General features: G+C 36.1%; 2 protein-coding genes across 3 annotated transcripts in view; both read left to right on the top strand.

The window, feature by feature from the left end:
- Positions 1–4,136: 4,136 nt before the first annotated feature.
- On the top strand, positions 4,137–14,529 carry LOC310720859 (junctional adhesion molecule A-like). Of its 2 annotated transcripts, none has more exons than XM_083531986.1 (9): positions 4,137–4,441; positions 7,145–7,204; positions 7,538–7,654; positions 7,849–7,989; positions 11,071–11,273; positions 11,366–11,468; positions 11,579–11,690; positions 12,200–12,254; positions 13,641–14,529. In XM_083531986.1, exons 1-9 carry the CDS (start codon positions 4,402–4,404, stop codon positions 13,674–13,676), a joined length of 867 nt encoding a protein of 288 aa, XP_083388112.1. In that variant the 5' UTR covers positions 4,137–4,401; the 3' UTR covers positions 13,677–14,529. The 2 variants fall into 2 exon arrangements, 1 of the variants encoding a protein (XP_083388112.1); XR_014531832.1 differs by having other exon boundaries at positions 4,206–4,441; positions 11,579–11,686; positions 12,065–12,254.
- A 2,330-nt stretch (positions 14,530–16,859) lies between these two features.
- ubash3ba (ubiquitin associated and SH3 domain containing Ba) overlaps positions 16,860–25,986 on the top strand; it is a 49,617-nt gene continuing 40,490 nt past the window's right edge. The window contains exon 1 of the mRNA XM_083531865.1: positions 16,860–17,421. Coding sequence (XP_083387991.1) covers positions 17,270–17,421 — 152 coding nt within the window. The 5' untranslated portion in view covers positions 16,860–17,269. The remainder of the gene's footprint in view (positions 17,422–25,986) is intronic.

Genomic DNA, 25,986 nt, shown 5'->3' with positions numbered 1-25,986 from the left:
TTTCAACGACAGCCACAAGTATTGTTAGCCAACAGGGTACCGGTGGATTGGATTACTGTTGACCGAAGGAGGAGAAGGAGAGGGAAAGATGTCTGCAGAGACAGCAGGAAAAGGAGAAGTGTAGAAAATTAGAGGTTAGGGTGGGCACTTAAAATGGTGGTACTATGACTGGTAAAGGGAGAGAGTTAGCTGATATGATGGAGAGGAGAAAGGTAGACATGTTGTGTGTTCAGGAGACCAAGTGGGAAGGGAGTAAGGCCAAGAACATTGGAGGTGGTTTAAACTGTTCTATCATTGTGTAGATGGAAAGAGAAATTGTGTAGGGGTGATTCTGGGGAAGGAGTACAGTAAGAGTGTAGTGGAGGTGAAGAGAGTTTCTGATAGAGTGATGAATGTGAGGCTGGAAGTTGAAAGGGTGATGATAAATGTTATCAGTGCCTATGCTCCACAAGTGGGCTGTGAAATGTAGGAGAAAAATAAATTCTGGAGTGAATTAGATAAAGTGGTAGATGGTGTACCTAGGAATGAAAGATTTGTGATTACGGCAGAGACAGTATGGTTTAGAGACAGTGGCAATGAGTAAAAGACAGGAGCTGGAGCTGGAGGCAGCAGAGCTGAAGATGTTGAGATTTTCATTGGGATTGATGAGGATAGACAGGATTAGAAATTAGTTTATTGTTTTGAGGACATGGTGAATGTTTTGGGGACAAGGTGAGGGAGGTGCGATTGAGGATGAAGCCGCCAAGAAGGAGGAAAAGAGGAAGGTGCAGGAGGAGGTTTATGGGTGTGGTGAGGGAAGGCATGCAGGTAGTTGGTTTGAAAGAGGCAGATGTAGAGAACAGGGTAGTAAAGAGACGGATGATCCGCGTTGGTGACCCCTAACAAGAACAGCCAGAAGAAAAAGAAGAAGATAGTATGAACTCTTAAATTGTGTGAGATCAGGATATAATACTCGATTAGAATTGTAAAACACAGAAGTGATCAATCAGCTGGTACTATAATTTTTAATGCTTATTGGTTTTTTGGGTCACGTTTTTAATTAACATTGGTAAAAATAAATTCTAGACAAGTATGTATATGCTTTGTTATATGCAAGATCCACTAATTGGGCATAAGTAAAAAGTTGGAGGAAAAAAAACAAAACTGCTGTGTTTGGGGACTGTGTTAGTATTCAAGTCTGGTACCAAACACTTGAATTAATTACAATGGCTTTTTTTTCGGTTGCCTTTTCAGTCCTCTGGATGCCTGGTTACTAAACATTCCATCCTTTATACTGAGCTAAGAGAGCAGACCAGTAGAGGACCAAAACATTGTTAGGTTCACAGTAATATAGATATAGCTCTAACTAATTTAACTACAAATACAAATCATTTTGGTAGATAAAAATCATTAAATTCCCAAATCAGCCAATATTAAACTGGGTTTTAAAAACCAGACAGAGTCCTTAATTAATGCAGAGATTTATCTGTAACAAAACCTGTGCTGAATGAAGTACACCATTCATGTGTTAGAGTAAAAATCTACTCCTTTAACATATTTAATTGGGCAAAATGTCCACGCTTTTCAACACATTTAAGAATTAAAAGGAAAACTACTGATCTATAAAAATCTATTAATTTGTGGAATTATATGGTTCATTATTCTGCACAACTGTGGCTTTAAGCTTGTGGTCTTGTGACAGGTAATCATTTAATGTAATGTGTATTCACGAGGAGCTACTTATTTTTCTGAAATGTAGCAGAGTAAAAAGTATAATTTTACACATTAAAATGTAATGAAAGTTCCTGGAAAAAAAATGAAAATACTTTAGAAAAGTAGATACTTGCAGAAAGTACCTAAATACTGACCACTTACAAATGACTAAATCCAAGTGTTTCTGTTCAGTGTCTGAGAACCATAAACCCCCAGAACATGATCAAGAACTTTTCCTTTTTCAGATGCTTTTTTCTTAAAAAACAAACAACAAAAAAAAACCCTCCACAAACACTCAGCCTGCACTTTGAGCTTTTACGCCATCATTTAAGTATACGCCTTTACTGAAAATAAGTACTTTTCATTTCAAGGTGGTGTTTAGTCTGTGTCAGGAAAGCTGACCTATAAGCACTGTATGAGTAACATAAATTATTGGCTGTTAGACAATGCCACAGACCAAGAAATACTGTTTTACTTAAAAAACATTAAGCTAAAGAGAGAGAGACACAGTCTATAAATGACAGGTAGTAATTAAAGAGCCAGTGAGAGCATACAGGCCTGAGAGAGAGAGATAATACAAAGACTACAGTATCTTTATATTGTGACAAAACCCCCTTGTGTCACTGAACACTGTTCATTTGTCAGTGGTGGACAGGAATAAAGTTATTTAACTCCATTATTCGAATCAAGTCAAGTTAAATTTTATTTATATAGCGCCTTACAGCAACCAAAAGGAGCACAAGGCAGTTTCCAGTAAAAAATAACAAAAATAAAAAAATAACTTTGAAAATGTTTTACCTAATTACATTTGAATGTGTACTGCATTACATTTTAATACCTTTTAAAGGAGAGAGTTTTCTGTTGTTACAGACAAACTGTGGGAATACCCTCAATCCACACAAACTCTCCCCAAAACTGGTCATGCCGGCAGGTTAACAACATTTAACAACATTTAATGCAATTTTGTTTATTTACAAGAAGCTACTTGCATTTCGGAAATGTAGTAGTATGACTTTACTTTTTACTCCCCCCGTGAGTGAATACATAAATTGCAAAAAATGATACCCTGTTGTGAGGCTACAACCGTACCTCCACAGTTCTCACGAGAGTTGTGTGGAATACTGGTACTCTCGTGTGTTTGTCTGTAACAATATAACACTCCCATTAAAAATGTATGATGTGCAACACAATGGAACATTAAATTGCATAAATTATTAAAAATACTTTTCAAATCAGTGCTGCTTCTCTTTTAGATGTAAGTACATTCAAAAGCAAGTATGTTTGTACCTTTACTCAGTATTTAAGCAAGGGATTGGAAGATTTAGAAGATTAGAAGAAAGGGTGTTGGAAGCCTTTTTACAACTAAAGGAATGATGTGATTTGACAATCAAATAATAAATATAAGCATTAAGTTATAAAGAGAGAAGGGGAAAAAATCCAAATGCAAAAGGCCAAACTTGATATACCCTTCACACACACACTTCACTCTTCTGTTATCTTGAAAAAAGGTACCAAATCATGCAGGCCCTCATGTCCAGACTGTATAACAGCTCCTTTCCACATGCCATCTGACTCCTCAATACAAAGAGACTGGACTGACACACACACATGAACAAACCCATTAACTGTTTGTACAGAATTGCTGTTTTGTGCGAAAAGCTGCTAAAAACAATTATATTTATATTTACATTTGCACCAACACAAATCTTCTCTACTGATCATTGCTGCATTGTCACTAAGCCTACCATCTCACTGTTTGGTGTTGTTCTTTGCACAAAACAAAAAAAAACACACAAAACTAACTTGCACACACTATATATATAGTGCATGTGTGCAAGTTGGTTTGTGGGTTTTTTTTTGTTATGTAGTCGTATGTGCACCTTCATCCTGGGGGAATGTTATACTGCACTATATATGGTTGAAATGCAGAGGAGCAAAAATGGGGTGTGCAGGAAATGCGAGGCATAGGGACGACGCATAGGGGTGACACACATGAGGGTGTCAATTGCATAGTGTATTTATTCTTGTATTTTCTTTTTGGGAGATGGAGGGGGTTACCAACCATAATCTTGCATACCGCTAAGCAAATGTGCAGTTGCACCAGTGTTGGAATGACAACACCGGTCTTGACACGTTTTCTAGTATGAAGACAGTTGGTCCCATGTCCACAGGTTGATTTGACGTTGCGAGGAAAGGATAATAATGATCTGCTATCGCAAATATTGGTAAAAGCAATGTGTATGCACATATCACAGTATCAGCTTCAAAATGAATAAACATTCAGCTCTCTGTGCCATGCTTGCTTACTTCCTGTTTTGTGGTCAAACACTACTGAAATTGCAGAAACGATTTTTTGGGGTCACAACCAAATATAGGAAAGCTATAATAGCTTCACCTTGAATGTGAAACCAAAACTTCTAACATATTCGAACACAAAACAAGGCCAACTTGACCGGTGTCCATCACAAGTCTCACCGCGCCTTGGACTCTCACTACGTCACAAACTGGGCGTGTACTAATGCAGCACCTCCGCCAGGTACCGAGTTTCACACGGAAGGGCGTTCACTTCGTTTTATAACCAAATCCTTTGGACATATCAGCGCACAAACTCTGGTAAACGGACGCGAATTTCCTCAGAGAAACTTCTTTTGTCTGCTTTGTCTCTCTCTTAAAAAGGCTGTTGGAAACGGAATAGTTGGTTTCGCCGTCATGTTCTTCGTGATTGCGCTTCTCTGCTGGCAAGCAACAGGTATGGAGGTTTCATTTCCAAATGAAGCGGTGAAACTGTTGAAAGGGCTTGTGTGTAAAACAGCTATTTATTTTTTTCTCTCTTTTTATGTTTCTTATTTCTACAAAGTTACTAGAAAGGAAGTGCAGATGTAACAACTTTTTTTAGTACTAGTGTGTGTGTGTGTGTGTGTGTGTGAGAACTGACTCGCTCGGCAGGTGATTCCAACACAATCAATCGTTATTTTTATATGTGCGTTTTACAATTTCCAAATGCACTGCATTTCTCTTGGTGTCGTTCCACATTCACGTCACGTAGTCGCTCACTAGGAGTCGATTCGGAATCGAGCCTTTAGTTTCACCTGGACAACCTGTATTTCTACCCTTCCCCCAGTCGAAACCTGCTCTCTCTCCAAACAAGGAAGTAACCCTATGGCAAATACTCCAAAACCTGGAGAGTCGATTTTTTTCTGTTTAAATAATTGGAAAACAATTTTTTTTTACTTTGTATTTCGATATGAATGTGTTCTGGCATGTGCACGAAGCCTCTGAGTTATTTAAGTATATAAGTAATTTAAGCCTGAAGTGAATTAAGGGGTATTTATGAGGCATGAAAACGGTTTGAAAATATTCAGATTGTACAGAATATAATATCTATTCCACTGAGCTAGAACTTCTAACTTTTTTATTTTTTTGGGGGGGACAGGCAGTTCCTTAGCATTCAGTATGTTCCTTATCCAAGCTTTCAGTTCCAGCACACTTCCATGGTCTTTAATAGTAGATCATTAAATATTTAACCTTGTAGAAAATGATCGAATAATTCTGTTTGTTTGTTTTCAGTGTGACTTAACTCTTATTTATTATATTTCAATTATATTTATGCAATGACTAAAAGAGTAAACACATAACATCCATTGTTCAACCTATAATCTTTTTTTGATCATAAAGCAGCTTACTAAAAGTAGATCTAGTGTGTGTGTATATATATATATATATATATATATATATATATATATATATATATATATATATATATATATATATATATATATTTTAAAACTTCCTTAAATGTAGCTATAGTTTCCCTAAACTATATCCAAGCAGAACCAAAAGTGACACAGCTGCAGAAGAAACATTGAGAGATATGACGTGAAACCCAGTAGTAGGATTGTAAATCATTAGTATTTTGACACTGGTTGAACTTGTTGACTTTGGAAAATACCGAAATAGAGGGACATATGCTGACTCATCTAAAATGTATTGATACTGTTTTAAGTGGTTTTTTTTCACGGAATGTTAGAAATGTCCTTGCTGTACTCATTCTTTCATCTCATCATGTAATTATTCTTTGTTTATCCTCAACCAGAACTGTGAGGTTTAAAAAAAAGTACAAGAGTTCAGATTTCTACAGCTGCAATATGTCTTTTCCACTCATGGTTTCACAACATATTGTTTATTCAATAACCAGATTGCTGAACACAGTCACATTCATACGTAGAACTGCACATAAGTACAGGGTTTTACACTAATAAAGAAAAGAGGGTTTAGGTTTTGTGCTCGTCTTAACAGTGACGATGATCTTGTAATGCTGCGAGACTAAAAAGAAATTAACCACTGGTGTGCTTATTCTGTTATCAAAGTACAAACTGTTTTTGGGAGTCAGTATAAAAATCTCTTCTTGGCGTCAACAGAGTTGAACAGACAAAACATGGTCCATTTATGTTTAAGAAGGATACTAAAATGGCCTTGATACCAAAAAGGCCATCTTTCTCAGAGTGGTGTGTGGAAACTATAGCAGGGGATATGCTTTTTATTTTGTAATTATTTTTTAATGCCAGTGTGTAAGTAAAGTAATTCTGTAATGTGGGGTTTAGGTACATTTTTCTTAACCACTTAAAGGGTTTCGTTGTAATAAACATTTTGAGAACTTTTGGTTAATGTGACGGAAACTCCTTATAAACTCTCTTTTTCATTTTTTAAGCAATAGACAGACTGGCTACTTATTTCTCAATGCTTTGCTTCTGACTGGGCACAAAACTTTTGTAGAATTTGAGGCAATACTGTGGTCAAGCAGAGAGAAGACGTGAAAAGAAAGTCAACAGGCTTGAAGCCAGCTCTCTGCTATGTTCACGGACCGCCTGACTGAACTTTTACAGAAATGTTGTATACATTATTAGTGATCGCCTAATGGGTTCATGTGCAGTACTTTAAAGCGCTCATTGCAGCATTTATTAATTTAACAGCATAAGTACTTTTGAAGACATTTATCACGTTTTATAGTTACAAAGCCATACAATTAGTCTAATCTTAAATATACACAAGCATTTAATCACGATTTAGGTACCGATGTATCATCAGAGATAGCAGGGAATTCATAAAGCAGGAATTCTTCTTGAAGCTTCTTGATAAGATGCAGTTTTGGACAAGTTCTTAAGCAAAACTAAAAGCAGTTCCTAAAATGTGAGCCAAGTGTAATAACTTTATTATTAGATAAATCCTATGTTGTGAAGATAAGTTAAAGATGGTGGATTTTCATATATCTGTTAAATGAAATGAAAACATTTGATGAAATTAAAAGAATCTTTTTTTTTTTCCTTGTGAATACAACAAGGGTTTTACACGTGCAAAATGCAGCTTTACTTCTGTCTAAAGTTTGTTTGTGGCAATGTGAAATGATAGTTTAATAGTATAACAGGGTGAAATTAACTAAATCTGTCTTCCTCAGGCCTGCATGCCTTTTCTGCCAGCTCGAGTACACCCAACGTTATGGTTAAAGAAAATAGCGGTGAGTACGTCCATTTCTTCCACCTTTCAGCGTACTTTTTCCCCACCTTCATTGTTTTTACACTTTAGGTCTCTGTTATGAATTAATAAGCAACTCACATTTAGAAGTGTATTCCAGCTTCTGGTCCTTATTTGTTTGTCTTTTTTGTGGTCTGTTTTGACTGGACAGTTTGACAATTTGTAATTGTTCACTGAAGGAAGCAATTGAAAAGAAACTGTGTTCTTTGGGTAACCAGAGGCTTTTGCTTTAGGGCAGGTTTCATGTTTTTCAGTAACTGTGTAGAAACACTTGCATTTAGCTTTGTTTTGAATAAATATCTTTGTATTTGTTTAGGAGCTGATTTGAAATGCGATTACTCTGCTGATTTTGGATCATTAACTCGAGTGGAATGGAAATTTAGTAATTTAAAGGGCTCACAGTTCTTCATCTACTTTGATAACCGGATCACAGGTAGGACACCCAAGTTAGAACCAATAATCCATTTATTTTCTACCAATGAAACTAATTTTGTCAGCATACTTTATGAAGTTGATTTTTTTTCATATATGTTTATATAAATATAATTTAGGTGGAAAAAAAATGTATACATTTGAACTGTGCTGTAAAAATGTAGAACAAAATTCTTTCTTTCTTTTTCTGTTTAGATAAGTATAAAGGACAGATGACTCAGTACCCAGGTGGTCTGAGGATTCAAAATGCCACCAGAGAAAACACTGGGGATTATGCCTGTGAAGTGTCTGGCAACTCCGGCTATGCAGAAGTTTCGATTAAACTAACAGTGCTCGGTGAGTTCCTCATCCTTTAGTTAGAAAATCTACTAAGCATTTTTGATATGAAATCCAAATAAAATAAACGAGATATGAAATGACTGGTCAATCATAAGAGTGACCAGAAATCTTAGAACTTGCTCACTATTGAATATCTGAAAATCTAATGCACAGGAAAAAACTTGCATCATCAAGTCTTATGCAATTGATGGTAAAGTACATTGTTAACAAATCACAAAACTGATTTAGAAATTAAGGAGTAATTAGTCTTAGTTTGAATTCACAAATCTGCATCCAGAATTCCTTTGGAATTGCAGTGCAGTTCAGTGCCACTGTGGCTACTCGATCCATACCGGAAACACGATATGTCCAGCGCATGTGAAAAATGTGCATGTCAAAATCGACTTCCTGTAATTGTCAACTAGAGCTGTTGCTATCGATTATATCGAGTGTTCTACTGATTACTCCAACGATTATTCGGATAAGAAGTACTTTTTCTTTATTAAAGAGCAATACTAAATATACAAGAGACAATAAGATGGGTCTCTTATAATGAACAAGTAATTTGTTTCCTTTTTTTAGAAAAATTTACATTTTATTAATGAAATTTCATACAAGAATATCAGTGAAAACTAAACCCATTTAGTGCATTTCATTGCCATATTGCATTTAATGCAAATACAAATATATAAATAAAAATATATTTGCGATTAGTATATAAAAAAACTGTAAACACACTTAAGTGTTTTCTGTGTATTAGTTGGAAATGATCCAAAACTTTGTCGTTTTCTTTGGCCTGAACCTTATGGAAGCCAGTTTCCGGCACACACACACTCAAAAATTTTTTCTTTTCAATGTGTAAAGCTTTCTGGCATTACAGAGGGGTGACGCTGTCCGAAAAAAAAAAAAAAAAAAAATTCGGCATTGCGAGAACAAAAGTAAGAATTAGGCAAACTTTTTTTTTTTTTTTATGTGGTGGAAACTGGCTTCCATATGAATCTTCTACTTTCCCCTCGCTGTTTTCTCCCCGCTCCTCAATTTTTTCATTTTGTAGCGTCTTTTGTGTTTACCTGCCAGAGCGCTCCAGGGTTTAGTGGGTAGTGCGACAGTATAATGGTCCATGGGGAAACTCAAATGCTCCGTGTGTAGATAAACGAAGCCTAAGGGAAATAATTTGCCTTGATGGTTTTTTTGTATTCTAATTACTCCAGTTACTCGGAATCGTTTCAGCTCTATTGTCAATGTTTGTAAGACACTAGTGATTTTTATTGTGTTTTATATAAAGCTTTAATAATCTCTCTTGAAAGGAGAAATACCAGTCAATCCCACATTTGGAGGGAGTGAATGACTGAATGAAGGATAGAAGGAATTAATTAATATATGAATTTAATGAATAATTTATAATCGGTTGATAAAATTTGAATCAATATAATAAAGTTTATTTTATTAATTCTATCTATCTATCTATCTATCTATCTATCTATCTATCTATCTATCTATCTATCTATCTATCTATCTATCTATCTACTTTATATTTAATTTTTTATTTAAACCAAGCAGGCATTTTATTTCCATTTGATTTAAAAAGTGTACACTGTTGTTCAAAAATTTTAATAATAATTATAATTTTTTAATTTTCCCCCTAACTGAAATGAAATTGAACCGACTTTAAATTAAAAACCAAGAGATGTACCACAAACTACCATGTACTGTTACACCCCTAATTCATAGTGAACATTTTTTTATAACTTGATTTTTGGCAAATTTTATAGTTCATTTTATTGCAACAGGAAGTGCTGTGTGTTATTTTGAAAAGTGTACACTTGTCTGTAGGCCTTCCTTGCAGGGAATCTGATTGTTAAAGGAGCTTACATAAATGGTAAATTAATGATCATTATGAAGTCATCATGTCAACAATTATTATTAGCTATTTGAAGTAAGACTTAATGTTGTGCAACATGCCTGAGACAGTTTAGATCATATGTGCCAAACTCAAGGCCCGCGGGCTAAATGTGGCCCGTCACGTTATTTTATGTGGCCCCCGAGAGCTTAAAAGGTCTGATTATCTTATACTTAATAAGTCAAAAGGGTGCATTGACCATAAACTACATTTCCCATAATGCATGCCGATCATGTGACCCGTGAAGTGACGGCATCCCACCACTAGATTGCAGTGTTTCCACATCAGTGGCATTCTCCGAATTAAGAAATACAATGAATGATCCATAATGTCCAGGGAGAGTAAAGTTGATGCAGATGGAAGACTGTTTCAAGAAAGATGGGAATGTAAATATGTTTGTGCTTCAATGAGAAAAACCGGTATGTCTTTTGTGTTATGAAGCAGTGGCGGTTGTCAAGTGTACAATCTACATCAGCATTTTGACACCAAACACGGAGCTAAGTATGCCAAAGTGAGCCTTCAAGAAAAACAACAAATGGTGCAAGAATTAAAAGGCAAATTGCGTTTGTTTATGCAGACGAATGTTCACTGTAAACAAACGATCTCTCATTAGTTGGATGTATCCCCCTGCAAGGCCGTGTACAGCCATTCGTTTATGTAAAATGCTACACCTGTCACACATGTTCTTAGCACACACAATTGTTGGTTAGACTGTTATTCTGCCCCTCTCAACTATGACAAAGTTTTGAACAAAGTTAATGTCATAACTTATTTATTCTTATTCACTTGGATAGTTTGATCACTGATTAATGGAGTAATGTGGGTTTCATAAGCTGACAAATTAAAAGGATTTATGTTATAATAAAGCATCAAGCAAACATTTCTTTTTACATTTATACAAATATATACGTAATATTGAATAAAGTTGAATAATAAAAATCCAGAGTTATTTAACATTAAGGAGTAGTTGCATTTATTTTACATTACCTTTAGTTACATTTAGCTACATTTTATACTGCCTAAAAGTTACATCTGGCCCTTTAAGGGTAACCATAATGCTAATGTGGCCCTCTGTGAAAATGAGTTTGACACCCCTGGTTTAGATCCTCTTGTCACTTGTGTGTTAAGCATGAATGCTGTTGTTTTTTCAGCAGCTTCACTTTTTCCCCTTTTAACTTTGTCAATTTTTTTTGTTGCAGTTCCTCCTTCTATACCGATCAGCCAAATCCCCACATCTGCCACGACAGGCCGGAACGTCCTACTGACTTGCTTTGACAAGGACGGTTCTCCTCCTTCCACCTATAAATGGTATAAAAATGGCACTCCTTTGCCTGATGACCCCAGCAAGTTCCCCGCCTTTAAGAACTTGACCTACAAATTGAACGCTTTGAACGGCAATCTGGTCAGTTGATGTCTTTAAACAATAAAAAGTTAAATAGGGTTAAAAGTGCTGAGTAGTTGACAGTTTACTTTATATCTGTTTGTGAGTAACAGGAGTTTCCCAGCGTGAGTAAGGCAGACAGTGGAAGTTATTACTGCGAAGCTTCCAATGGGCAGGGGGTTGCTCAGCGTGGGCAAACCGTGTCTATGGATGTCCGTGAGTAAACCTTTTCAAAATGTTGGTTACAGTGGTGTAATAATGTAAGCTCATAATGTATGATGTACAGTTCCAGTTTAATTTCAGGATTTTTTTGTTTCGATCTCTAGGTGATTTGAATGCTGGAGGTATCGCTGCTGGAGTTATTATAGCCCTGCTTGCTATTGTCTTGCTTATCTTTGGCCTGTGGTATGCCAAGAAGAAGGGCTATCTTCCCAGTAAGTACTCCTTTATATATATATATATATATATATATATATATAATATATATATATATATATATATATATCTCACACAACTCTCTCTCCAGTGAGCAAATAACACTGATTATCTATCTCTTCATCGTAGCACCTGTTAGTGGGTGGGATATATCGGGCCGCAAGTGAACATTTTGTCCTCAAAGTTAATGTGTTAAAAGCAGGAAAAATGGTCACGCATAAGGATTTGTGTGCGTCTGAAACGGGCCACATTGTGATAGCTAGATGATTGGGTCTGAGCATCTCCAAACTGCATCAATATACACAGTATACAGTCAAATATTGTATAAATACAGTGTTGCATTAACTCCACTCTTTTCTGCTTTTTCTTCTTTTCAGCAATGTCTGACAGGTAGGAGATACTTATTAGCTTCTGTATATTTTCAATGTACAAGATCTTTCATCTTCATTTTTAGTTTCAACTATTATGAACATATCTATTTACTGCTGTGATTTGTTTGTGTTGTATTACAGCAAGGGAAAAACAGTGTATACACAGCCTGCACAGAACTATGGTGATGAAGATGATGTAAGTACTTAATCATCAAATGTTTTTACTTAAAAGCCTATATGTTTAGTATTAATAAGACGTAGAGTACCATGTGACACAACGTTTGTTTGTTGTTTTTTTTTGTTATATGACCATACTGTTTTAGAACACTCTAATATCAGATTGTTTGGTTTTATGTTCTTACATTTTTACCTTTTTTATTTCCTATTTCAATCTTTTCTTTATTTTGCATATAATCAGCCAATCAGGTGCCAACACTCCAATGCATAAAATGATACAGATACAGGAAAAGAGCTTTACCTATTGATAAGGGGATGGAATGTAATGACACTGACTTTGCTCCATGTTTGTTCCAGATTAAATGGTTTAAGTATTTAAGAAACACTTTACACAACAGGCTCTAGAGTTTACACAGAATAGTGCAAAAGACAACAAAAAAACCCTGAGACTCTGCAGACACCTCTTTGATGAAGAGAACATCAAACAGTAGCCCAAACATTGGTTTGAATAATTGAAATGAAAAGCATCTCTGAATGCACACAATCAGTGATTTTGATGTTTTTCTGTCTGTAAAGGACAGTAATGTGAGGCTACAGTGGGCACCTGCTCTAGTTAAAAATAGGGAAATATTGCTTGGTTATCTGCATCGAAGGTCCAGTTGCCCACTGTAGCTTCAAATTCTTGTTCTTTAAGGCTGACAATTGTAAAACCTGATATGGTCAACTGTTGTAGCCCATCCGCTTGAGAGTTTGGCCTGTTGTGTATTCTGAGATGCTTTTCTGCTCAGCATGGTTGTACAGACTGATTACTGAGTAACTGTAGATGTCCTGTTATTTTTGGGTTTACACACCATTCTTGATCAATTCTAGGGACTTGTGTAAGGAGTTTCTGAAATACTTAAACTAGCTCACCAATGATTTTGGTCACACTTCTTTCCTATTCTGGTGCTTGATAGAAACATCTGTCTATGATTTTATGCGTTGTGCTGCTGCCAAATTATTGGTGGATTGTGTAACTGCATGAATTCCTAATAATATGGCCAGGGAGAGTTTTATTTGTCTTTGTTATTGCTGTGTAATTGGTTTGGTTCTGTGGGTTAATAAGGTAAGTAGCAAAACCTGCAAATTAAGATGATTATTCAAAATGATGTTTGTGCATAAAATGTAAGATGTTGGATTATGTTGATAAAATAAACTGTGCTCTCTTCATCAGGGGCCCTGCTATTTTATTTCTGTTTGGTTGTTTGACATTAAAAGTGATATTGTTTGGGAACCCCTGTTAAACTGTATATTATAGCAACCTTTTATTTCTCTTAATTAGCTGGAGTACGGTAGGTTTCTGTGTATAACTAAATAGAAATTAAGTTTAATCCTTACTGTGTGTGTGTGTGTGTGTGTGTTTCAGGGGGAGTTCAAACAGAAGCAGTCTTTCATGGTATAATTTGCACTGTTGCAGATATAGAAGATTTCTCCTGCTATAGTGTATTCTACTAGCTCCAGCTCTGGGATGTCTGTGTGTTTTTCAAAGTGCTTCTTGTCATTTTGAACTGTTGGCGCTGAATCTGTAGCAGCAGTGTGCTTTTAAACCTTTCAGTGAATCACGTTTTTGCACCTTACCAGATGACATCATGGCTCAACGATTGATTCAGTTTGTTTGTTTTTTTCTCCTTCAGTAATATTGATTTAAAGAGAATCCTGAGCAGAGTGAAAAGAATTTGCTAATTCTTTTTCTTTTAGGTTTGCTGTATATTTTATTTCTTTTCTTTAATTTTGTACATTAATAGACTCTGGTGTATTTTTGGAAGAACTTGACAAAACAACTCATTTGGCTAACATGTAATACTCAACTCTTTCTTTGCCTAGACATTACACAGGTACGTGTGCATGTGTGTGGATGCATTTAAGTCACTAAACTTGTATATCTTTCTACATCAATTTGACAAACTAATGTATATTTGAAATGAGTCAAGGTACACAATTCTTATCTTATTTATGTGAAGGAACTGTTTACTCGTTTGAAATTTTGTTTTGCTGTGTGACCTATGCATTTTAGGCTTCTTACTTTTCTGTGTTTTGTTTGAGCCACCAAAATAAGATGTTAGTGGTCTAAACCTGTAGCGGATATGAGTGAACATCTGGTGGATTGGCAGCATTATGATCCTTTATGCCTAATATCTGACATGCTCTTATGTGCTGTACACTGATTTGCTTCAATGTTTTAAAAGATTCTGTGAAACTTAGTTATGTTAGTCATATTGTCTTTTTTTTTTAAATAAATTCTTTTATTAATAAAATCTTTGTGCATCTGTGTATTATTGAAAATAGGTTACTGTTTTTCACAGCCAGCAGGGTGCAGTGCAGCCTCATTTTAGTAAAATAAGGTTTTAAATAAAGGGTCGTGCTGACTTCTGTGTCTCAAATGCTAGAAGTCATGTCATAATGATTGCTATTTGGTTAAATAAATAAAGATTAAAATAAATTATTTAAGATTAACACTATATTAAAAATTCGGCTGAGATTTTATTTTAAAAACTTGCATTGGCTGATAGTTGATATGCCAATATTCATTGGACCTAGAACCAAGTGTGTGAACACTGATTACAGGGACACTAATCCATGCCCTTTTCCCCAAAATGCCTATGGAGGAGAACCTACAAGTTGAAAGTACAAATTGCTTAAAAGGACAGAAGAGAAAAATACATTGACTTTAGTTTGAATTAAATGACTTTTCTATTTATTATGTTTGGAAACACATTATGTAGAATATTGTGCAATACAGACTTTTAAAACCACGAAAACAGCTTTGAATAGTACTTAGAAAATGGGTGAATAACTGTTGTTAAAATATCTGTGTCATACTTTTATTTTTCATGGCTTTCTCAATGTAAATGGTATACTGCATTCCACTGCTTAATGGATTCATTGCTGAGTTATTAATAGAGGTCATTTTACTTTGGCAAATAATAATAATAATAATCTTGTCTGACATTTCTGATTTAACTCGCACTTGGTAAACTGTCACTTGAAAATCATTTTGTGCCAAAACGATTTTAATGATTTAAAATATTCTACACTTACCGTCCACTGTATCTCTTGTTTATGCTGTTATTTAATCAGCCAATCATGTGACTGCAACGAAATACTTTGGATAATGTTCACACAAAAAAATCTGAATGTCTTTAACTGTGGCCTGGGTATTGAAGCAAGATGGGCTGCTATTACAAATTGCTGATCTCTTGAGACAAACAGTCTCGAATTTAAACAAAATGGTGTAAAAAAACAAGGAAACTGTTCTTTCTGGCATTTGGACTAGGTGTAAACAAGTGCTATGCTGAAAGGAATTGTACTTTGTTGGAATAATGTCTGAAAGCAGAAATTAAAGCATTGATTAAGGTTTAGAATTTTCAGAGGTGTAACTTACACTTGTAGCCTTCATAATGTAAAAGTCTTGATGCCGCATTAAATTAAAGAGACATAACTTTAATATATTGTTAAATTCCAGTGGTGGGCGGTCAGGGCCAGCAAAGCCTTCTCAGAAGCACTGACCTACATTTATAACCTAAATTCTAATATGTGTTTCATTAAATTGTATTAATATATTCCTAACAGTTTATTCTCTTCATTTTGTAGCGTTTCTCTTGGCTGCACTGCTTCCAGTACGTGTATGTGGATGTTAGATTTTTTTTGTCCAATCAGATTTTAGCCTCTATGTGCTGCCATGGCAATCTAATCTGCCCAGGGCCTTTAAAGTCAGTACTGCTGGCCTTTTTACCATAGAGAATATTACTAATGGGTCTGTTTCTTTAACTAATCAGATTTCAGATTCACCTCACAGGACTAGCTAGCTGGCCCAGAATAGTGTCAGCATTTTTCACACATTAATACAATTGAAATAAACTTTTTTATGCCTACGGAGGAAGAGAAATTGGTCTCGGACATACTTAAAAATACATTTTGAAGAAAAGCTAGACATTGTGAGGAGGGGTCGCCAACCACGAAACCACGGTTTGTTCACCACTTCCAGACCAGTGAATACGAGTGGTACCTCTGGCTTACAGCCTCTGAGGAGCGGTGCAAATTATGAGTCTACATCTCTGGTGAGTATGTTGTATTTTACATTTTTAATGTTTTTGTCATGTTATTAGACAAATATTGATTCTGAACTGCTCCAGATGATGTAGGTGCACAATTGCGGTTGTAGTGTAGAGGTTTGGAGCTTGCTTTAGTAAAATGGTATTCACCCTCAATACCTGAAATGCCTCTCTCTGTAATGCCACGCGTTGTTATATTGCGTTTTGTTTTGTTTTTTGGTATTGATTGTTTCCATTATCGTGATGTGGTGGTATTAAGAGGTGGATTAAGTCGGGTAAATCCCCACTGAAGGCCCAGGTACCAAATGCACCGCCTGCCAATGTTAAATTCAGATATAACTGATAAATTCAGTAACAAGAACACTAAGTAACTGCAACTTTAAGAATGGAGTTTGAGTGAAGGCTGCGTCAACCTATCAGAAGCCAACCTGCGTTCTGTATCGCCCTTCAAGCGAATCGACCTATTAGCGGACTGTGTCTGGCGGAAGGGCGCGGTGATTGGATGAATCCGCCTTCACTTAAACGCCCATTCATAAATAAGTCATCGCGAAGAGGAAGCGAGGAGGCGAGCTGCGAGGAGGCTAGAATGATCGCGTCTGGATTTTTTACCGATGCGTTCGGCTGCTCGGGGCCGAGACAGATACACAGCGCTTCCGCAGCCCTCAGCACAATCGCGTGTATTATATAACTGGTGCAAAAGTGACTTCCGAGCATTGACCCCTTGCTTTTGATATATTGTTTTTATTATTATTACCATTATTTATTTATTTATTTTTTTTGCAGCGATGGCTTGATCGCTCCATCATCAGAAAGCCTGACGCGCTCTTGAGAGTGAGTCCATCGTCTATCGAGAACGCGCAGTTTTCTCCATCCTGATCAGCGCGGACTAATGCCCACTTGGCTCTCGTCAAAACTCTTGGTCCGGTTAGTAATCCTGATCTGAATGTCCGCCGCACCCGAAGCCATGGCAGGGAAAGAGGAGCAGCTTTACGCCAAAGTGACTCCACGCAGGCAGAGGCAGAGCCGCGCTGGAACCCTGAAACACGGCTCAAGCCTGGACGTGCTCCTCAGCATGGGCTTTCCCAAGAGCCGGGCGTGAGTAACCATTCACTCATGCTGTCATCTCACTTCTCTGTTTAACATCTGTGACTGCATTAAAGCTCCCACAGAACTGGCAAAACTCTCTGTAGGTTCCTTGTGATTATTCTCCAAGTGCAGCTGCTGGGAAAACCATCGATTTTTACATAACCTAGTTACATTTAGGTGTTTAATCAATGAATTCATTTGTCAACTCATCACAGTTCACATTTATGTACAGCAGGAGCTGTCAAACCTATGATTCTCCCTTGAAGACAAAAAAAACAACATAAATTATAAAACATTATGTGAACGTAAATCCAAGTTAAACATTAGACACGTCTGTGTATCAGATCATCGTCTTTTTACTAGTTTTTTTTTTTTATCTTAATCATATAACCTAAACAACTTTTTTTTTCCTAATTATAAAACTCACCATTATAAAATTCACATAACCTATCCTTTATAATGAGGTTAATAGTAACTAGATAATAACCATCACAGTAGTACGTGGTGGTCAAATGATTTGCGTGATCATGCACACTCGGACATATTGATTGTTGAAACTACACCTGAGGCCGTTATTAATATTATCTAATATTTATAAGCTGAACAACTGCACCAGGTATGTTCAGACCTTACAAAAACCAGAGGAAGCTTGACAAAGCTTTTGGAAGTGTGAAACAAAAATATATGTGAAATACAACGAAATTTGAGAAAATAAAAAATCCCCACAGCCATTAAAGCCAGCTGACAGAATATTCAAAAAGGGCCGGCATCAAGTTAAAGCTTATTCATGCCTAATATGCATCAAATTAAAAACTATATAATAAGTGAAAATTAACTATAAACTGCATGTAGTAAACTGAGGCTTGAATAGCGTAGTTTGAAAGTTATTATAATTTGGATTGATTTTTGGATCATTTCGAAACTAAAGTGAGAAACTGTATGGTTGGAGTTTGTTCTTTTAAGGACCTTTTGCTATGTAACTGTAGTTGGAACAAGATTTATAGCGGTTACTGAATTATATTGCTTCATATATTAATAACTAAATAAATAATGAGCTGAGGCTATAGTGTTTAAACCTGTTCCCCTCAGGCCATAGTTTTATACTGTCCCGGCTCTAGACACTCCTGTGGGAGTTGATCACAGTCTTTAAATTCATAATTGAAGGGTGTGGAAATAGACTAAAAACATGGTCAACTTCTCTATAATCACACGTCCATTTTCACGACTCGGATAACGGAAGAAGCCCATTCAGCATGCATTATCGTCTGGCAGTAGAGGATAAAAAAAAAAGTAGGTCCCTCAAGTGCAATATAAGTGTTATCTCTTGGAAAAAACAGTGAATATGAATACACGTACAGACAAACCATCCTTGTTCTGTCAAACAAATCATGGCGTAAAGTTGGTGTAGAGGAATTCAGATAACATTTCTAGGGCTGAAATTGTTGCTTGAGTTCCTACACTTTATGCTTCTACACAGAGATTGCTTTATACACAGAGATCTTGTCTTGTTGGAACAGGTTTGTGCTTCTTGCTTCCAGTGAAGGGCAAATTTTGATGCTACAGCATGCAAAGACTTTCTAGAAAATTGTGTGCGTCCAACTTCCGTCAGGTGTCCACATACAGTGCTTTTGACCATGTAGTGTATTTATAAATAAATATTTGTGCTATGTTTTGTAATTCTGGTGTTTGTTTGTACAGTATTTTTGCATTATTCCTGTGAGAAGATAGCGGTTGTGTGTTACACTGATATCACGTTGCTGTTTTGCTGTTAGTGCTTAAGAATAAAAGAGCAAGAGCTTCTTTTCTCACACACCATTTTTCATTAACATTAAGTACAATATTTGAGAAGTCCAGTGTAGTATTAGGGAACACAGTAACTGCTGGACGAATGCAATGCAGCCATTTGATGCAGTTATAGCAGATACTCACTTTGGTCAGTTAGAGGACAAGATGATGGGTTCGATTGTGGTATTTGTAATATCTGTTTTTGAACAGAGTGTACAGATGGGGATATGAGTGAGAGTGTGACAGATTAAAAGTGCTGCTTTATTTGGATCTTTAGGTAAAGAACAGTAAATGGCATTGTGGGGAATGTAGGAAACTATCCTTATTATAGAGAAATGCAGTATAACAGAGTGCTGCATCACAGGCAGATATCTCATGCAGTGGGATTGAATGGCATTAATAAAGCAAGAAACACACTTAACACAATTCAACAAGATTCACCACAGCCACAGCTGCACTGCCTGCATTATCTCTAGCATCAATATTAACCTCATAAAATGACCCCGGGTTTTATGTGCGTTTTTTGCGCATTTTTTTTCTATGCAAATACTACAGGAAAGAAAACATTTCCTTATGATGTCCAGCTTTTCTTGAAAAGTCTGTCTTGAAAATGTCCTTCTAAGTGGCCTTCAACTGAGAACACCATCCAGAGTCAGGACAGGACGAAGCAGGCAGATCCAAAGATAGAAGAGGGGCAGGAACAGTGGTCACTGGAACGTCAGGAGTATGTTTACCGAGACAAAGCGCACGAGAGAGAGAGATACACGAGGGATAGCAGCAGGGGGAGAAAGATATTAGGTTTATTAGGTATTCTTTTTGTTGTACACAAGTTAAGGACACTGTGCAGTGGGGGACTCTGGCAAGACTCACTGTGGCAACATTACTAAAAGGGAGAGCCTCAAGGTAATACAGATATGAGGGATCTCTGAGATAAGAGACGGCCTGCCACACCATCATCAACAAACCAGAGTGAACGTGTGAGAGTGAAGAGACAAAAGCATATAAATATCCCAGTTCACTGAATATCCATTATATAAAAGGCTTGACTAAATAAATATAGTTTCAGCCTCGACTTGAACACTGAGACTGTGTCTCGAACACTATTTAGAAGGCTGTTCCATAACTGTGTCTTTATCAAAGTCTTCATTATTTGAGGTACCAACAAATAGCCTGCACCTTTTGATCTAAGTAGGCATGGGGGATCATATTGGTACAGAAGTTTACTCAGATACTGCGGCACGAGACCATTAAGTGCTTTATACCTCAGTAGGGGTATTTTATAATCAATGCGGGATTTAATTGGGAGCAATGTAGACTGATTAAAACCAGGGCAATGTGGTCATTTTCCAGATCTAGTAAGGACTCTTGCTGCTGCATTCTGGACTAACTAAAACATATTTATGCACTTACTCGAACACTCAGACAGTAAAGCATTACAATAGTCTAATCTAGATGTAACAAAAGCATGAACTAGTTTTTCTGCATCCTGTATTGACATCAAATTTTTTAATTTTTGCAATATTACTAAGGTGAAAGAAGGCGATCCTGGTAATATTATTCACATGAGCCTCAAAGGACAGACTAGGGTCAATTATCACACGAAGGTCTTTGACTGCTGTATACACTCTGACGGAAAGACCATAAAGAGATGCTATGTAATCGGAAAGTTTACTTATCTGCATGTGGTCCTACTTCCGTCTTATCCAAGTTAAGCGGAAGGAAGATATCAAGCATCCACTGTCTGTCCTTTACACACTCCTCAACATTGTTAAGCTGATCTCTCTCACCTGGCTTTGCTGAAATATACAGCTGTGTATCATCAGCATAGCAGTGGAAGCTAATACTATGTTTACGTATAATTTTACCCAGAGGCAGCATATTTAAAGAGAAAAGCAGTGGGCCTAAGACAGATCCTTGAGGAACACAATAACGAATTCACCATTTACATCAACAAACTAATAATGATCAGTCAAATAAGACCTGAGCCAGGAGAGAGCTGTTCCCTTTATTCCAACAACACTTTCTTGTCTAGCAAGGAGGATATTATGATCAGTGGTGTCAAAAGCTCAAAACAAGTAAAGAGACACAACCCTGATCAGAGGCCAATAGCAGGCCATTTACCACTTAACCGGTGCTGTCCGTCCAATCGAAGGAATGGAAAATGCCGACTTTATTGTATACCTGCTAGATAGCCCCAGTGTGGCCAGACCTCGATGTCTATTTGGATAAGCTACAGCTTCATTCTCATGTACTGTAAGCTACAGACACCCAAACTGATGATTCTCAAGGCTCAACACAGATTCTTTTGACACTGGCAACATGTGATATGGAGTCTGAAATCTGATTTATAGAAACTCGAACTGAACTTTAAGCAGTGTAACCAAGAAAATACTATGAAATGAATAGAATTCAATTTCGGGAATAGTTTAATGCAGTGTAACCAAGAAAATACTATGAAATTAATAGAATTCAATTTCGGGAATAGTTTAATGCAGTGTAACCAAGAAAATACTATGAAATGAATAGAATTCATTTTCGGGAATACTTTAAACATGTGATACTGATAGAGTTTAGGGCAGGAGAGAAGGCCTTGCTGGCCCTGACAGACCAGAACTTGCAGCTTGTTGACCATAAGCGAAAAAAGATTTCTGTATCTGGGATGAATAATTTTCCATGGCAGAAAGCACAGTGTAATGTGTTGTTATTTTTATTTTTTATGAGAGACATCAATTAACTTTTTAAAAATTAACCTTCGTGATATGTGCTACTTCTCATTTTGGTTGTATTACTCATAAACAAAGATTTGTATAATGATATGTAGTTTCATAAACAGATTGAGGCATTAATAATTTATAGGGGATTTACCATAAAAGGGCAAATTAGTGAAATTAGTCACTGTTTTTCACACTTTATCAAAGATTAGTCATTTCCAGACCACAGAAGAAGATTAAGTGTTTCCCTGAGGTAAACCGTGAAAAAAAAAAAAATACTGCAAATATATCCATGTCTGAGTGTGGTGAATCACATAAAAGCTATTTTAGGGAGAAAGGCTAGTTTAACAAAAGTCTATGCTAAAACTCCACCCATACAAATATTTATATCTTTCTTCGTTTATCACTAGGATTTGCTGATTTGTGTCCGTGATACACTTTGATCTTTGATGTGTAAGATTCTGAAATTTTCAGAATGGTTGCTAAATGTTTATGTGATCAAGTGGTAATATGAAATAGTGGATGAGACTTTCTGAGTAAACAGTGTTTTTTTTTTTTTTTTTTTTTTTTTTTGGAGAGTTCTTCAAATGCTAGTTAATTCTTGCCTCACTACTGGCACTAATCCTATTTAGAAAGGCTAGTCAGGATTGTTTTTACTGCTTTATCTCTGTAAAGCTGCTTTGAGACAATGCCCATTGTTAAACGTGTTATACAAATAAAAATTTATTAAACTGTATTAAATTGAATATAATGATGTTCCAGTGATATAACAGGCTTTCCTATTTTAATTCAAAGGTTTAGATTCCTGAAATGAATTCTTTGCCATGCGGATTGTTTCTATTGCTTTTAATATTTTCATAACAGCAGTATTCCGTAAGTGGCTTTTGCACTGGCCACTTTTATCAGAATAATGCACTATGCCACGCTGCAAAAACTGTTCCTCAACCATTCCTGAACATGATATTGACCAAGTTGCTGACTTGTTTTTTTTACAAATCCCCCGGATCTTAATCTGATCTATGGGATGTGCTCGACAAACAAGTCCTATCAATAAATGCCCAACATTGCAACTCACAGGACCTAAAGGTTTTGCTCATAAAATCTTGGTAAAATGTTCTGCTATATGGTTGTATAGGCACTCTATAAAAATGTGTATTGATCAAACTGTTTTATAACAATAGATAGTTGACAAGTTTAAAGTCCTTATTCTATTTCGTTATGCCAGTTTGTCTTCCCTACCTAAGAAAACTGATGACCGTAGATATTGAGCTTGGTATATATTAATACCAATAATATATTCATGGTGTATTTACCATGTCTATCTGTGTTTAGGAATTGCAGCTGAACACAGTACCTGCATTTTCAGTTCATACTTGTTTTGCTTACCCTCAGGATTTGCAAGTGTGGCCTCAGATTCAGCTGCTCTACCAGTGCCTGTGCTGTGCCTGATATCTATTGTACTCTTTACTGGCTACAAGCTACACAATATTGAAGCGTGTAATCTGCTTGACGCTGCACATTTGCATGTGCAAACATGTATTTTGAACACCGTAAGCTTTTTGAGGCAAGGATATAGTGGCACTCTTTATATGTTTTACGTTTATTTTGTTGCAGTTAATGTAAAAAACAATCTTGATCAAGATAATCTAAAGCTTGGGAAAGGGGTGTGGTTGGTCAGTTGCAATTCAACTGAAATGTCATCTTATTGTGTAAGCATGCACTTTCTTGGCAGGGTGTAATCTAACATGCAAGACCTACACGATTTAAGTCGTGATGGGGATTTAAATGAAAGGTGTATTTAGCTACATAAGATATAGCAGATTTTTCTTCCTAATGCCTGAATTGTGCTACAAATTTAAAGGGACAAGTTGTAATAGAGATCATGGAAACGTATGTCTAAGAATAGATTACCTTTCACTGCGGCAGCACATGATTTGAATTGGTATATTTGAAAAGATTCAGCCAAGGTGTGTTCCTGCTTCCTGCTCACACAATATAGACCAGGACTAAATGGTTGAAGATGAATGAGAGAACACTATGCAAACAGAGCGGTAAAACATTTAAATTGGGAATTCTACAATTAAATAAAAATTTTTATGCTGAAAATATTAGTTAAATGTTCACTTTTGAAGCGTGTGACATGCTTTGTGGCTTGAAGCCAATATTTTCCAGAAGACAAAGCTGCATCTATGAAATACATTTGAAATTTCCATTAGTGAACTTTACCAAGAGAATGAGCTCATAATATGAGTAGCTGGTTCATATGGTTGTCTGGTTTTTCCCCATGCATTTTTGAACAATAAAAAGAATTGCAGTGGCTTTTGGATAAGTTCTGCTGGAGGTAATCTCCTAAAAGTACACTCGCATCATAAAAAGCATTGGAAATCAGTTGTGTGTTTTAGGGCACACCATCTTCATTCTTACTGGTGAAGCCAGAGAACTCTGCCAACTCCACTAACCATGAAACACACCATTAAGCTAATGTCAGAGAGGAATCATTTGCTCATTTATCAAAATCAAAACACACTCACACACACACACACACACACACAATTCTGTGCCATTACCATTTCTTAGTGGGCATTTTCTAGTTGAATCTAGTTGTAATTTTATTTTTTACCTCAAAAGATGCTCAACATAAATGCTTTCTTAACCACTGAGCTACCACTACCATCTCTCTCTATCTCTCTATCTATCTCTCTATCTATCTCTATCTATCTCTCTATCTGTATATGTACTCTTTTTAATGTACTTAAGATGTACTGTTATTATTATTATTATTATTATTATTATTATTATTATACCTAAGTAGAAAAATAAAACTGATCATATCCCATTAAATTTGTAACATTGAACAGTTGGAAGCTTGTGTGTCTCTGTGTTTAAAAAGCCCTAGCTAAGATTACTTTTTGAGGAAGTTTGCATTAATCTAGGAATTAAATGTTTAAAACAGAATCAAGTGAAACTTAACATACTTGTAGAGAATACCTGTCATCAGCTAAACATATAATTAAATATATGTTTACACTTTGCCATTTAATTCAGTTTGCGTATTAAGATTATTCACAAATTTACATAAACTTACATAAAGTATTCAGTGCATTACATCTAACCAACTTCTTGCATTCTTCCTGTGTTCTTTGTTGTCAGTTTTGTTTTTTTGTAAAATACAGTTTCTGCATCAAAAGTCTAGATTTGCATGGCTTTTTATATGATCTGTGCTCTGTAATGCTGATTGGGTTTTTGGCTGTCATGTTTTTGCTTGAGGAGACGTCCTTGTTTTAGAAGATGTGAGACATTTGATCTAGATTTTATACAAATCTCTCACTTTGGCACAACCAATCCTCTTATAATACGTATCTAACTCATGTCTTCCAAGGAAATTAAAAACAGCATGCAAACTCATGGTCTTTGATGTGCATATTTTGACCAAAACAGCTGGAAACCAGGAACAACACAGGAAATTGGTTATGTAGTCTTGTGCCATGTAGTTATGTAGTGTTACATCTCGTTTAGCAATCAGATCAGTGACCCATTTTTAGCAAAAATGCAGTTGATTGATTGAACCTTGATTTGACCATGATAAAACATTGTGGAACATTTTTATCACTTTGGTTATAACGCCACCTCCATCATTCAAATTTCAGCTTTTACAGTACAGTGTGCCTATTTATTGAGATCTAACTCAGAATAAAATATAGGGTATGCAATGATAATTCACACTCAGTCCTAATGAAAGAATTCAACAAAGATAATTTCTTCCAACAGACAGATTGATGTTTTTCATAAGATGAAGATAGTGATTTAACAAACTTTGGGGACAGCGTAAAGTGTAAAGCAGGTTATATTTAGTAATCTGTATCAAATAAATGAAATTGAGTTTATCAGTGAAAGATAATAAGGAGTAGTGTTTATTTTTCCCTATTTTTTTTTTTAACTAATATCTAGTTAATAGACCTACAAGAAGCCACTGACACATTTTTTTCCACCAGGCAACCACTAATAGAAAAACAAATGATTAACTGGACACACAAACAGCCTGTCTCAGGTGTCCTGGTTGGAGAATTGTCCAGCCTTG

The sequence above is a fragment of the Silurus aristotelis genome (genome assembly GCF_946808225.1).
Source record: "Silurus aristotelis genome assembly, chromosome: 26".
In the NCBI taxonomy this organism is placed as follows: Eukaryota; Metazoa; Chordata; class Actinopteri; order Siluriformes; family Siluridae; genus Silurus; species Silurus aristotelis.
Note: the sequence above shows the minus strand (reverse complement) of the source record. Positions and strands in the feature narration are given on the sequence as shown.